Below are 15,365 nucleotides of genomic sequence, written 5' to 3' on the forward strand. Positions count from 1 at the left end.
TTTGATTACTGTGGAGTGTTGACTGGCAAGCTGCACCCCTGGCACACAACTTTCAGAGCACAGACCTACTTGTCTTCCTTCATTTCTTCAGAAAGGCTTGATATTAGGAACAGGTGGAATGAGTTTTTTAATACAATAGTGACTTTCTGCCACCACATTGGAATCACATACCACAGAAGATTACATCTAACGTCTGACTGCCAAGATAAATGTGTATCTATAACAATGACTAATCTTCATTTTTGCAAGTGACATCTGTTTATTCAAGGCAGCCCACTAATCTCACCACCTTTAGAGAAATCAGGAAGCTCTTGACTTTCCATTACTTTTAGACTAGAAAAGGCACCTGAGATTAACAATTGTGAACAGTTGGCTCTGTCTGCACTTCTTCTCCTTGTAGTTTGTATCTCAAAGCATAGGGCTGTGCTTGCCAAGAGCCGAACATCAGCAAGACAGAGCCCTCTGGGACTTGTCCTGGGTAGCCGTAAGTGTTCTGCCAACTAAGAAATTGGCCCCTCTGTGGCTAAAATTAGACTGAAAATTCTTCAGGGAAAAGGGGGCTTTGCTTTCAAGTGAAGCCTGGCACAGGCTTCTCTGTCACTGCAGAACAACGATGACAGGTGGATTAGGTAGCAGGCTGGAGAGAGATGTCATCACCAATCACCTGACTGCCTATGAGGGAAACAATGAATAACACTGGACAGTTAAGGTTTCAAATAATTGAAAGTCTCTACAATGTAATGAACAGACATCTGGCAATGGTATCCCATCCCAATTAGCACATCATTTTGAATAGCTGGAGTTCAGCTAACTGAAGTTTGATTATAAGTGCATTATGAAGATTTTCCAGTATACAGCTTCTTTAAGTTTGGAAGTCTAAGATTCCTTATAGCAAATCCACTGCTGTAGAACACAGGGGAAAACAAACAAACAAACCCAACAAAAACAAAATCCCCCAATGTAACAAGTGAATCCAACCAACATACTAAATACTTTAAAGCACCAATCATCTTGCCAAGGCTGACTGGTCCAGGAGGTGAGATGTCTCTAAGACAGCTACCAATAGATCCTCTCCCACCAGAGCTGAGATGGCCAGTAAAAATGTAAAGCAGACATTAATCACAGCAGCCTGCACCTTCCCTTCACCTGCAAGCTCTGTGTACCAGCAGGAGAAAGGAATGGAGAAAGCACTGAAGACAATGGAGCCTAGACTGCTCCTGTGCTCTATTGCTAGCTCGAAACCACTGTAATTAATTGATTTCTATTAACTTCCCTGTGTGAAGTTTAAAAAAACCCCAACCAACCAACAAAAAAACCCTGAAGGCAAAACACCCTGATTGGACTAATTTTCTTTAATTACATGGTAAGAAAGGTCACTGTCCCCACTCGGAGACAAAAAAGCAGCAAACACATCCTCCAGAAGGACCATAAGCAGGAGTTAAATCTGACAGGTTCAGTATTGAAGTCTAAACCTCCTCTTCTACCTTCTGTTATGCAGACTTATGCTTAAAGACTGATGCTACCATAGCATGACTTGCACAAACCCACCACACCTTCTTCCTCCTAATAAATATTTTATTGGGGTAATCTTCATTTCTGACCGTGTGCTTCTTAGAGTAGCAAAACTCTTCCAATACCACATTACTGCAGAAATTCCTTGCTTAGAAGTTTCCCAGCAATGACACAACTTATCCATTCACTTGGCCATTATTCTGCCAGTGAAAAATTATTAGTGTTAAAGATCAGCCTCTGATTTATCATCCCTTTACTGTTTTGTTCAGAAATTTGAAGACCTTGAAGAGAGAAGTGTTACATGGAAAGTGATACAAGCAGGTGCTCCTCACTTTCCAGTGCACTGTGGAACATTTCCTACAAACTCTGGAAGACCTTGAACTACCAAGTTTTAAGACATCACTGTTGTTGGGTACTCTACAGATACTTGAAGACATTCTGAAAGACTTTAGCAATACCTTTTCTATTTTAAGCAACCTACAAAAGTTTTTAAAAATTCCTTAATGCATTTACATGGTAGTTGTTCTTTCAGCTCAAAGAGAAAACAAACAAACAAACCAACCCAATCCCCCTCACAAGCCTCAAACAAACAAGAAAATAAAAAAAAAAAACCCATCCCAAACAGGTAAACTATTCAAACTGGGACAGTGTACTATTTTAAGATGTTAAGATCCTCTTCAGAAATCACAAGTGCATACATTACTTATCAGAAAATTGTGCCATATCCATGCCAATAAAAATCCTTCCATCACTTATTCATGTTCTTGAGTAAATAGCAGATAAACACATAGCTCTAATCAAGATGCAGTTATGAACATGCACACAGAATTTATTGGTGAGCTACTCCAGTGATGACAACAGTAGTACCTTCTTTTTGCTGCAGTAAATCTGCCATTTCTTCTCTGGAGGGAGTGCAAACATAGCCTCTCTGTTCTTGTCTGTGAGATCCAATTCATCCTGGAGATTGAGAAAAAGAAAAACAGAAAAAAACAGTCATCAGCTGCATTGGTAAGTTCTAGTAAGTTGAGAGGTTACTGGATCAGGCATGTTTGACTAGCCTTCAATCAAGAGGACTTAGTGGCTCCCAAACACTCCAAAAATTATTGGTTTTGGATTATTTCCTTGCTACCTTGAATTCTCCCTGTCAGAGGACAACCTATGAAAAGAGCAGCCTGAACAACTCCCATGTCAAACTTCCATTACTAATGATCAGTGAAGGATGGGAAGGACCACATGAAAGGGATGGAGTGAAAAACTCTAAGCACTGGATTATGTGACACAGACACTCCTTACAACACTTAGAGAAAGGCTGAAAGTTTGATACATCTTTTTTTCCTGGCTGGCAATACCAAATTGCTCTTCTGTAGAAAGAAAATAGTTCAATTTCTCTATCTTCCAAGCAAAGGCCATGAGACAGATGTCATGTCATCACCAACCTACAGGCTGAAATGTTTTTCCAGATGTTTGTTCTCTAAACCACACAGTCCCCGTCAAAGACACCCAGCATTTCAGACATAAAGGACATAATTCCACAGTGCCACATTAGATTGATCAGAGCAGCGTATTCAGCCTCTGTTAAGAAAAGTGAGCTCAGTAGAACATACCCTCTTAGAGCTCAGCCAAGCTTACAATAGTGAAATGAAGGATAACACTGTGATCTGGAACTGAGCACCAAATTCCACAGTTTCAGTTCCTCCTCTGTAAAAGGTGAATAACAACAGACTCTTTTCCAATGCCCGTCTCTAAAACTATCAAATGAGAGATTGCTACTTCCTCTCTGTTAACACAGTACTGACCAGAACAGGGCTCCAATCAAAGCTGCCAGTTTTAGGTGCTAATAAAGAGAATTAAACAAAAAAGAATGGTCTTCAGGGCAAGCAGACTGTATGAGCAGGCACAGATGAAGATGTCTAAATTAAGAATTTCAGTAATATAAAGAAAAAATCTTCCAGCAATGTTTCAATGAATCAGTTTTGGCAGGGGTTTGAGATTTTTCCCTATGTGTTTGAAATATTTGGAGAAGGAAGTGTCCAGGGGTCCTATATCAAGATGACATTGTGCCACTAAAATGTTGCACACACAGATTCTGGCACCCACACTAACCTCGTCCAAGCAGAGACAATACCGCTTTAACTCAGCCAAACAATGGCTCATTTGGAAAGTGTTCAGGGCTGGGAAACTTGTGAAAACAGTGAGCAAAATTGCACACTGAGCCTGGTAGCGGCTGCTGACAGATTTAAAAGCCCGTAGAGATTTAAGCTGCAAAAAGGTACAAAATAAATGCAAACAGTAACAAGGTGAGGTCAGTGCCAGCAGCCCAAGGTAGAAGAAGCTGGAGGGTTATTTTAAACAAGAAAAAGTTTAAAGGGAAAAAAAAAATAGCTGTGCAAAAAGAGTGCAAACCATGTGGAAATGTTTAGTGTGAGTTTCCAAATAAGGGGGCAGCCAAGCAAGGCAAGGAGTTTTATCCTCGCTATACACAATTAAAAAACTCAGGCCAGGATCACATTCTTGGGGGGAGAGGGAGAGTGAAACTACATGTAAGGCCTTAAGACAAGAAAAGAATGCTGTTAGAGGTCAAGCATGTGGAAGGGAAAGGAGGGGCAGATAGGGAATCAGAAATGCCAAGTTTGGAAGAACCACCATAGAAGCCAGAATACACATGAGCTGTCTGGGCTCAGCTGAATTGTTAGAAAAAAATGTGATTGTTTTATTGACCTGCTTAATGAATCTCTTACTTTTTTTTTTTTTTTTAAATACAGTGCAGCTAACTTACTTGCTTTTTTAATCCTTAGTTCTTTTTCTGGAGTCTGCTGGGAGATCAGACAAGCAGCAGAAGTTCTGCACAGAAGCTGTGCACTGAACTAAATGAAGATCTCAAACAATACAGTTCAAGACAACCATTTCATCAAAAGAATGTACCTATTGAGTAAAACCACCCTGAAGACAGGATTCTGACACTGCAGCTTCTAGACACTACTCTGGATACCGGCAGTATTCAGGGACATAAAGATAAATCTCCTTTCAATGGGACATTAAGAATATGCAGCTTCCAGTTACATAATTCTGCATCATGGCATGCTTTTCGGGACAGAAGCCTAGAAAGTTAGTTTGAAAAGGTGGAAGATCCAGAGGGAAAATAGTGCATCCTGCATTATTGTGACTCAGGATGATAGAGGAAGTCGAAAGAACTTCAGAAGTCATCACATTTAGCTCAGGTAGCATAGTAACAAGGAAACTGTTCAGGGTTTCTAGGCATAAGGGGATCACCAGAGGTAGACCCAAACACACCTGCCTGGAAAACAGCGCATGAAAAATGCCTTACCCTTAATTTTGAAAGTTTGTGTGTCTCTTGGTTAGGAGGTAAAATGCTGGGTTCTAACACCCAGGACAGATGGGCAGGGAGCAAGCACAAATATTCAGCAGAGAAAGAAATATCTCCAGAACACAAAACAGCAGTCAAGCTCCTCAACTCCATTTCCCGTAGTGTTCAGCAAGGTGTGCTCCTACACTGAGAAGAAGAAAGGAGTGGGAAGAACTGAAGAGGTTTGCATGTCCTCCTCTACCTACACCATCAATCAAAACCTACCCTATTAAAAAAAACAGGAAACCCCTGCAAAATACAAGAGACATGAGACCTTCTGGAACTCTCCAAATCATTTTACCTCTGCCATTCTATAAAAAATGAACAGAAGAACACTGTGACTTCAGAGGAAAACCATGGATCTAGCTAAGAAAGAAGACCCTGAATTAGGCAGGTTATTTTTCTGTTCTGACTCAGGATCCTAAGAAATGGCACATAAGGAAACCTGCTGCCTTGGCGGGAAGCAGGAGAAACAACAGAAAGAATAAATTTCAGGAGGGTAATTTGGTTAGTGAACAGGTCATTCTGACCCACTGACAGAAGGAGATCTGTCAGCATATAGAAATTCAGACTGTAGAATTAGCACAGTGATAGCAAGTGGCTATTGAAAAGAGAAAGGAATTGCCAAATTCGGCAGGAAAGGGGAAGAACAACAAACTGAATGCAGCCATCAAGACTGGGGTTGGAGCCAGACTAAGGAAGCCAATGTGACTGAATGCTCAGGGAGCAATTCTAAAGGGCAAGGAAAAAAGGGTCGGCCAGAACAAAGCAGGGAAATTCCCTTCTCCAGCACCTGTCCAAGTTTCCCAACAGAAACATAGTAAGTCCCCTTCTACACCTTTGATGGGCAGCTTGGTTCCAGCAATTCATGCCAGCATGACCCTGCTCAACAGAACTCAGCCTCCTGGCTCTTGAAAATGCTTGAAGTTGCATGAAACAGAGATTAAAAGGGTATTTGCCAGGCTGGACTGAGGACGATGCAAAGCATGCCCAGTTAACAGTATGTACATTTCTCTCCTTTATTTCCTATTTTGTTTTATCCAGTGGTAGTTAATTCAGCTAATTTTCACTTTCTTGTGGGCATTTTATTTACTTACGCAGATTGAATTTCAATGATAAAATGTTTAAAAAAGAACTGGAACTGGATTTGAGGTTCAAATACTTCCAGTCGAGTTCTCAGGCCAAAAGAGAAGATGGCCTCCATTCAAAATGGCTATAACCCAAGGAAATAAGAGACAGAAAGAAAGAAAAAGAACAAGAAGGAAGAATGGGTAGGAAACATAAATCCAGTATTTTGCAGGATTTAAAATGACATTATGTCCCTTGTTTTTGGGAACATTCATCAGAGCTTGAAAGCTGGATTTGATGCTGGGCAGCCACAAGCTCAGTAATGATACTCAAAGCTCTAAAGAAGCATTTCTCACCTAGACTGGTCAGTTCTTTGTTTAGTGTCACAAAATGAAATTAATAAAGAGAAAAAGTAAGATTTTGGTAATGTAGTAGAGTGGTTCACTTGGAGAGAGACCCACTAAAGGAGAACCCTTAACACCTACCAACATGCCTGCCTCTCTAAAGGAGAAACCTCTAGGCCATAAGTACACAGAGGACCACAGCTTCTGGTCTCCAGCATCCCCTGATTTGAAGTCAGAATCATGGAGGCCAAGAGCCCCAAACTTGGTTCTCCAGGGATATTCAGGCACTCAGGGGAGGAGATATCCTCAGTTTCAGTTTCTCGTTCTACTCGTCCCAGGTCCATTGGCTGCTGGACTTACTGGTCATGGGGAGTTTCACACTGACTTAAGGTCAGAAAGCTGCTTTGTTTTGCAACATACAAAAATCAACAAACCAAAACAACCAACCAACCTTTAGAGGCTGGCAGGTTGTTTTGTTGTTGTTGATGTTTTGTTTTAGCCTCATAAATGTTTAATGAGTCATGCATAGCATTTCCAGCATTATGAAACCCAGAATCCTCATACGATATGCCTACTGCAGGCAATAACTTGATTAATATGAGCATAACAAATATTTTGCCAGAAGGAAGAGGACACTTTGCTTATTTTCTTATGTTCTTATGTTCAGTTGGATAACTGTCTTATTTCATCAATTTCTTATAATTTCAGCTACAGAGAGTTGCATTACACTTTTAATTTTTTTACCTGTAGGTCAGTTTCTCTTACTTACAGGGCTCTTGGGAGAATATCCTGTCTATAAGCATCATTCCCAGACCTGTGTTTCACATTTAATTGCTATTTTTATGACTGAGAGATGTCAATGATCTATAAAAGCATATTCTCATTTTTTAAACTTTATTTCTACCTACAAACATATTCAGTCAACTATTAAAGCATTATTTAAAAATTATATGCTTTTATGATCCTCAAATGCAATAGCTTTGACATGAAATCAATCTTTATTTTATACCACAGAACCCAACACTAAGAAATAACACATAGGCAAATAGGCTTCAACACTTCCACTGTTCAGGGCTGCCTATTTTGACTGTCTGATGACAGCTCTACTGCATTGATTGGTTCTTTAACAGCTGATGTGTACTCAAGCAAAAGAACAGCCAGGTCTTGACATTAACAGGCTCCTTGGGAACCAGATGGCACAAACTAAAAAAGCTCCCCAGAAATTCCATTCTTCTTTGTTGAACTCAAAATGGAAACTTTAGACCTTCCAGAACAGATGAGGGCAGCAATTATTTGACCTGTGACCAGCACCAAACATTTCAGAAGGCAGTGTGAAACCCTGCAAAATACCAAGCCACAGAGATAGCTTTGATGGTTAAACATTTTCCAACTCCCTACCTCAAAACAGCCTGGCTGATTTTGTGTTACAGGTGAGTTATTGTCTCTTTCAAGATGGTGATAACAATGATATTTGCAATATTTTCTGTGCAGTTTGCTCCACACCAGCATTACCTTTAATGACTCTTTGAGTCATCCAATAAGGAAAACTGAGAATTTACACACTCTAGGACAGGCTTCACAATTTGAAGACTACTTATTTTAATAACTTGCCTGGAATGCTCACTTCAAAAATTTAGGTTCCAAGGGTACATGTATTTTCACATTATACCCACTCTATGAATTTTATTTTAATGCACTGCTCTTACCTTGCTTGCTGTTCATATTCCCATATTCCTTTCATTCCCATATTCATTTTTTTCTTTCTCTTGTACGCACCTAGCATTTTTTCCCCTCTCCCTAATCTTCTTCTCATTCCCCTTGACCTTTTTCACCTGTCAAGTACAAATGCACTCTCCCTCATCCACCTCATCAATCACTCTCTCTCAGTCTCTTAACAGCACCAAATCCACCCAAGTTACAAAATCAATTATAATACACTGCTGCCAGTATAAATTCCCTGTCCAGTATGATACCTGTTACTTCAGGTTCCCCAAGGTCATTTACAGAGATATCTGTCACCATGTCCCCAAAGAGGGCACATTCCAGTTCCACCAATACTCCCAAGTACCTTAGCACAGCTGACAGCCTTATGCTCTGAACAAATTTGTTTAAATCTTGTACAAAGTAAACAATGAATATGACACACCGTGGGATCCTATCCAGCATCCATTGGCAGGCCCCAGAGAAGGTTCATGTTCATGTGTAATTACTTCAAGAGGATCATTGATGGTAGGTTAATCAATGCTGAAATGCAGCTCAAGCAAACACGAGACAGAAGGCACTGACATGCCTGGGACTTTAGAAGAAAGAGAAGCAGTGGAAAGAGATCTGGGCAAGGTTGTCAGCAGCACACTACAAGCTTTTGGAATGGAGAATCCTATCCATCATAACTACTACCACTTTAAAAAATGGACTGAGTAGGACCACATTGCTAACACGTGACTGAAAGCTACATTTTCACACTAACAACAGCCCCAGGAACATTTATATTTCTGTTATATTCCTGTTCTTGCTGCCTATGCCAGATTCCATTGGCAAATAACAAGCAGGTTAGTCTGGTTGCTCATGTTCAAGCTGTGCCCACCAAAAAGGGAGTAGCAGAAATGCTCTTGTCATAAATCCAGAGGCAGTTGTCCAAAAAGCTGCTTCAGAGATAAGTGCAGCAAATGAATAAAGTAATGAATCAAAACAGTCTTACTCAGATCTCAGTCTCTTTGCAAAGAACTTACGAATCCTTCAAATGGAAAAGATAAACCTTCCCTATTTAATCACTGTGTCTACCTCCAGGGGACAGTATAGGCTTGTTCCCCCTACAGTTTTCCTACCACTGTTTTGTTCATTCCAGCTCCCCAGGCTGACATGCAAGAGGTAGCCTGCAGGAAGAATGTTCATTTCCAATGCTGAGGAGGTCGATGAGGCATTCTGAAAGACTGCCTGTCTGAACTATCACTACCTACACTCTAGTAGAAACTGAAGTAATGAACAGTACGAAACTTTTTGATCAGTCAACAGCATTACCACCCACACATCCAGCATATCTCTAGGTGAAACACATTGGGCAAAAACTCCCACTGAGGCAGCTGGTATATGTACTAAGACACAGATAACCCATGAAGTAAAAAGCAAAATGAACCCCAAAAACAAGCCAGTCCCTCCCCTCAAGCTCTTCTATCTCATCCTAACCCTTTTAATTAAAATCAGCCTTTGTAAAGCACACGAGCAGCACACTGTGAGAGGCATAGCAGTAACATTTTGGTCAGTTTTACAGCTGGTAAGAATTAGTAAAACATCATTGGGTTCCATGTATTTGCATACACATAGTATGTGTATGTGCAGATATGCATGCCTCCCACACCTTACATACACAAGAACTATATACACAAGGCATATCATGTAACATCGGCCCATACCCACAATGTTTTATCATTACATTTGTGCATTAGGAAGCCACTATGCACACATGAATTGCTAACACAGCCTGTTGGCAGAGGAAGCGATGTTTACATTTCAGCTACTGCCACGGATCTGACTGTAAAGCAGAGGAGCAGACAAACAAAAGGCTGCGATTCCCATTACACTCTTTTTTCCTCCTTGCTTTTTCAAAAAGTTGCAGCTTTAAAACCCCTTCAGTACTAGGAGCCCAAACCTCTTGATTCTCAGTCATAACAGTACAAGACGGAAAGCACCTGATGTTTACATACTGAAAGATGTGTTTCTACTCTACCGTGCCAACACAGAAGTTACTCATTCTTAAGGCTTAGCAGCAGCATCCATCAAAGGCACTGCTTTTTGGTAGAGAAATTCTTCACACACAAAGTCAACTAACACGGCTCCCTCTCACCCCCAAATGCACCCCTCATTATACTGCTTTCTTTTTCCCTTCTTAATCACTGGTTAATTGCTTCTTTGTTTCCTGGAGAAGAGCTAAATCCTGTCCCTCTCCTACACCTCAGAGTTCTGTGCGACTTAACAGCACACAAGTACACATCAGCAGCGAGGCCTATTGTGGCAATCCCCTCTCTCACAGGCCACTTCAAGCAGCATCTGCTGTTCGTTTTTCTGTCCTTCACAGGCAAACCACACGCTTGAGACAACAATCTGCTGGGCCAAACAGAAACAGAAAGAATGAGGAAAACCAGTACCTTCAGTACTTCATGCAACAATACACACAGGTGTTTAGAGAGAGAAAAAGATCAAGACTCAGACACACACTGTCATATGCAGGGCTATAATACAGGTAGAGCAAGAGGGACATTCCATGGATATGATTGGGCATATGAGAATAAGAATGTAAAACAGCTGTCTATCACCACAGCTTTTTCTGTTAAGGTGGGGTGCATGTCCATGTCAGTGAGCTTAAATGAGCCCAATGAGAGGGACAGGGATGAAAACTGAATAGTCAGGCTCATGTCTAATCTAAATCCCTGCTGCTGCAATTTAAGCCTATTACTTCCGGCCCTACCAGCCACTAATGTGGTGAGCAGATTTTTTCCTTCCTCTTGATAACAGTTTCTGAGGCTGTTAAAGACTGTTGTAATGTCCCTTCTCAGTCTCCTCTTTCGAGGCTAAACAAACCCAACTCTTTCAGTCTTTCTTTGAGGATATGTCCTTGGATCTCTCACTTCTCTTCTAATTGACTTCTGGCCTTTACCGAGTCAAAGGACATCTTTCTTGAACTGCACTGTTCAAAAGTGAGGACAGTGGTCCAGCTGAGACCTTACCACAGCTGAGTGCAAAGTTTATTTCATGCATCTTCCAGACTGCCCTTCTGGTTATACACTCCACACATTCTGTATAGTCAATGACCTTTCTTTTTTTATAAAACCCCTCAAAACCTGCATGATTTATGTTCATTCATGCTCAACTATAATCCCTAGGTTTTCTCTGAAAAACTGTAACTGCTTTCTGCCCTGAATTACCAGACTTCCTATTAAGAAGAGTTTTAACTGTCCCCCTTGAATGCCATCATTTTTTCACACAATTTTCCCACTTTATTTTAAGCTTATCTTTTAACATATGTACAGTATGGATATGTGCCCAGTGACACACTCTAGAGAGATGTACTGCTTACCGAGGGCTCATACTGGGGATATCACTGAGAGACTACCAAGCCTCATATGGTCTACTGACTATTATCCACTGCTGTTGTTTCAAGTGGGCACAAGTGATATGAGCAGGAGCAGTCTGAGGAGTATCCAGAGGGATTACAGAGCTCTGGAAGCTGTGGTAAGGGACTCTGGAGGGCAAGTATCTCTTCCATCAATTCTCCTGGCCAAAGGGAAGGGGTTTGAAAGGGCCAGTTCAATCTGGCAAATTAACTAATGGCTATAGGACCAGTGACACCAGCCATGTGTTTGCAATTTAGACCATGAGATTCACTTTGAGAAAACTGGTCTGCTGGAGCTGACAGGTCCATCTGTCAGAGAAAGGGGAGAGCATCTTCAGTTATTGTGCCACCAAGATGGAAAAGAAGGCTTTAAAGTAAAGTTGCTGGGGAAGGGGATCCTCAGTCCGTCCACTCCTACCAATTTGATGTCAGTGTCAGCAATAGATGCCCAGATACTAGACAGGGATCACATGTCAGCAGGAGAGCACCTGAAGAGCAGCAAAAAGGAATTCCAAGCACTGCTGCCAGTAACTGAGAGTCATCAGAAACTCTACTACAATGCCTCTATACATCATGTAGCATGGGGAATAAACAAGAGGAGTTTGAGATGTGCACATGCCTGCAGGGCTTTCATCTCACTGGCATCACAGAGGTGGCTCCTCTGAGCTGGAATGGAAGACACTTTAGAAAGGTCAGGTAGAGAGGATGAGGAGGCAGTGGTGCCCTCTATGCCAGTAACCAGCAGGAATGCGTGGAGTTCTACCCGGGGATGGAGGAGGAGCTGACTAGAAGCTTGTGGGTCAGGATTAAAGGGAGGACAGGGGCAAGGGACATTACTGGGGAGCATGTCTGGCCAGGAAGCCCTTCTGTAGACAGACAGCAGCAGCCTCACAGTCACAAACCCTGGTCCTCCTGGGGGACTTCAACCACTCCCATATCTGCTGGAGGGACAGCACAGTAGAGCACAAGCAATCCAGGATTTTCCAGGATCACATTGTTGATCATTTCCTAATAGATGTGCTCTGTATTTCACCATCCAGTCAATTAAATGAAAACACCAAACAGAACTCAAGCTGTTGTACCTGTCCTTGATACATTTTTTTCACCATGACAGGTTGCAAGTCCTCTGGTACAAGTGCCAAATTTACCTCCACATTCTGATTATATACACAGTACCAAATACCTCTCTCAAACAGCTTCCAGCATCAGCATATATAACACTAAATAAAAATAAAATCTGCTGTTTCAGCACAGTGCCCATTTTCCACCCCTTATTTCCTTTCCCTCCCCTCATTTCCTCCCTCCCTTCCCCCTCCCTGTGCCAGGGTTTGTTTCTCATGCCAAGGTCCTCTAGCTGAGACCCTGTATGGGAAGGTAGTTGTGGGAAAGGTTATTAGGAAACTGCCATCTAAACTGCTACCTTTCCGGCTTCCACACCCTCTCCCTCCCTACAGAGTCCCCTCTGTTCTGTTTTAATACTAATGAGTTCAGAGGAGGTTCCTAGGCTGGAGCAATTCACAGTCTAGACTGTGCCAAAGCACACAGGCACACACCTCTCTGATCGCTTCCTGCCCAAACACAGTCCTGCTGGCTCAACCTTCAAAATGTGGGCTGGGGATTGCAGCTGCTGTGCCAAAGGCAGGCTGAATTTCCAGGGGTGTCAGTGCCACCTACTCCTCCCCTCACAGCTTTATCCTCTTGTGTGCATCCTATTTGCCATATGCCCCTATAGAGGAAAACAAGGGTAAGTCAGAGCTTGGCTGACCTTTAAATTTCTGATAAAATATTACGTAAAAGGGCAGGAGGATCTGAGACGATGGTTAAGAATTTAATGAGCAAAATTAACGTCTTGTTGAGCTTTGGTTGTGCAGCTTAGAAAGACAAGCTTAAACTTATACACGGGGTAAACTCACAGGAACTCTACTAAATCAACATCATTTTCTGGCAGAAGTTTAGGTTTACACAGACAAAAGCAAAATCAGAAGCTAGCTTTAGTTATTCTCTTGCCCTGTGAGTTATTATTCCAAACTTGGTAGTCCAAACCAGAAATCAGAATGCCCCAAACTCCATTAAATTGAGTGCATTTACTCTGGATTTACACCAGTGGAAAATATTAATTAAATAACCTCTTTTAAATTGTAACAGACTAAACCGTTGAGCTTAACCACCTCTAGCAGTGGCTTGCTCTATAATCTACAGCATGGATTTCCAACATAGAATCGACTGAGAAGTTTATCAGTCTCCTTTTCACTAATTGTTAACTTCTACTTCAATAAATAGAGATGATCTGTATTTACTACCAATCAGTCCAGACCAGTGAGAATATCATCCACATATGAGGCTTCTGTTATCTCCTCTGGGTTGAAGAGGAGGGAAATTCCACAATTCTCTTCCCTCACATAAACAGAATGTTTATGTGTCCTTAGTCAGACAGTGAATTGAAGGCATGACAGTATATTTGGTTATTCACTCACACCCTGTCCTGTCTCATTGCTCAAGTATTCTAATAACCAGAACAGAAACTACTGCACTGACATCACTGGGCTTAAGAAAACACCACCTAAGATGCTTTTCTCTCCATGTTTCCACTGAAGAAATTATCAGAAATTTTCACAAAATACAGAAAAAAGAATAAGAGAAGAATGAGCATGTGCCTTGCATCGTCTCCTAACAACAAATCATAATTGCATTTAGTATCTCATTAAGCATTTTTAATCCAAAGTTCTTCCACATCATTAATGTATAAGCCAACAGCTTCACACCAACCAACAAACTTATGCAGCTGTTCCTCTCTATTCAAGATGTAATGCTGAAACACAGCCACTAAAGCAATCCCAATGGATTTTCCATGACTCAGGGATCTCCCTGGACACCTTCCAAACTGCGAAACTGCAATCTGCTTTCCCCTTGTAATTTCCTTTGGAGGAGTTATTCTTCAAGCCTCCACCTAGTAAACTATTGCATAACACTGCTGTGCATGCTGCTAACCTTTTCCAAAGGTTGTTAAGTGTGGGCAGTCTTTCCTTTCCTTTATGTGGTCAACAAATGAAGGGAAACTGCAAAATTAAAAGACACCCTGAAGTGTTTTTAATGTGAAAATGCATAGAATATACAAATGTCAACTAGGGCCTTTTTGTATACACCACTGTGTCTACAGGAGGGCAGTAGAGTCTTGCATCAGTTTCTCCCTACAAAAAGAACAAGTAGATAAGAGCAGGGCAATATCTACGACAGGAGGCAGTAATAGAGATTTTCCCCAAGTTCTTCAATTACAATACATTTGCCATTGTACTCCTGTACTGCCTATAATCTACACACGCTTCATCTTTTCAGCACCTTTTCAATCTGGCTACAATTATGCATTAAAACTGGCCTAAGAAGCATTACACATTCACACAAGGGGAAAAAACCCCACACAAATGCATGAATTCAGTTGTGTAAATTTCCAGGGATAGCTAGGAAAATGAAATGTCCTTGAAAAGTTTTCCTCCCATCAAGCTTACAGATAGCAAGTTACCTAATGTTAAAAGCTCTGGGTCAGTGCTGTTACAGTGTCAGGTGGAAGGCATCTGTCTGTACTGTCTAAGAATAAAAAACATCAAAACAGAGCAGAGTGCTAGTCTGGTGTGATGAGTGACAGAAAAAGCACCTTCTGAAACTTGCTTTCCATGTGCTGCTCCCACCTGGTGCTGAAGGATGAACAAAAGGACCTCTGCTGTATTTAGTGACACCAAAAGCTTCTACTTACCTGGTGTGGAGCAAGGTGCCAGGAAACTGCTGACCTGAAAACCTTCTGCCCTAAAAATGTGCTACTCCATCCACCTCACCTGTAGCACCTTGTGCTCTCCACCCTGGAGTCTTGCACACCAGGCAAAGAAGAGGCCATTTCCCTCCAACAATGGAAGGGCAATCCCAAATCCCAAATCCTCAACAGGTCCCCTAAATGATAAACAACCTTGAGTACTGTTTG

General features: G+C 41.5%; 1 protein-coding gene across 2 annotated transcripts in view; it reads right to left on the reverse strand.

Annotated features, from left to right (window-relative positions):
• Positions 1-15,365, reverse strand: part of DAAM2 (dishevelled associated activator of morphogenesis 2) — a 200,342-nt gene that overhangs the window by 92,463 nt on the left and 92,514 nt on the right. For both annotated transcript variants that reach the window (XM_041477173.1, XM_041477172.1), the window contains one exon: positions 2,380-2,469. In XM_041477173.1, coding sequence (XP_041333107.1) covers positions 2,380-2,469 — 90 coding nt within the window. The remainder of the gene's footprint in view (positions 1-2,379; positions 2,470-15,365) is intronic.

Source organism: Pyrgilauda ruficollis, unplaced genomic scaffold (assembly GCF_017590135.1).
Source record: "Pyrgilauda ruficollis isolate IOZ18807 unplaced genomic scaffold, ASM1759013v1 scaffold4, whole genome shotgun sequence".
Taxonomy (NCBI): Eukaryota; Metazoa; Chordata; class Aves; order Passeriformes; family Passeridae; genus Pyrgilauda; species Pyrgilauda ruficollis.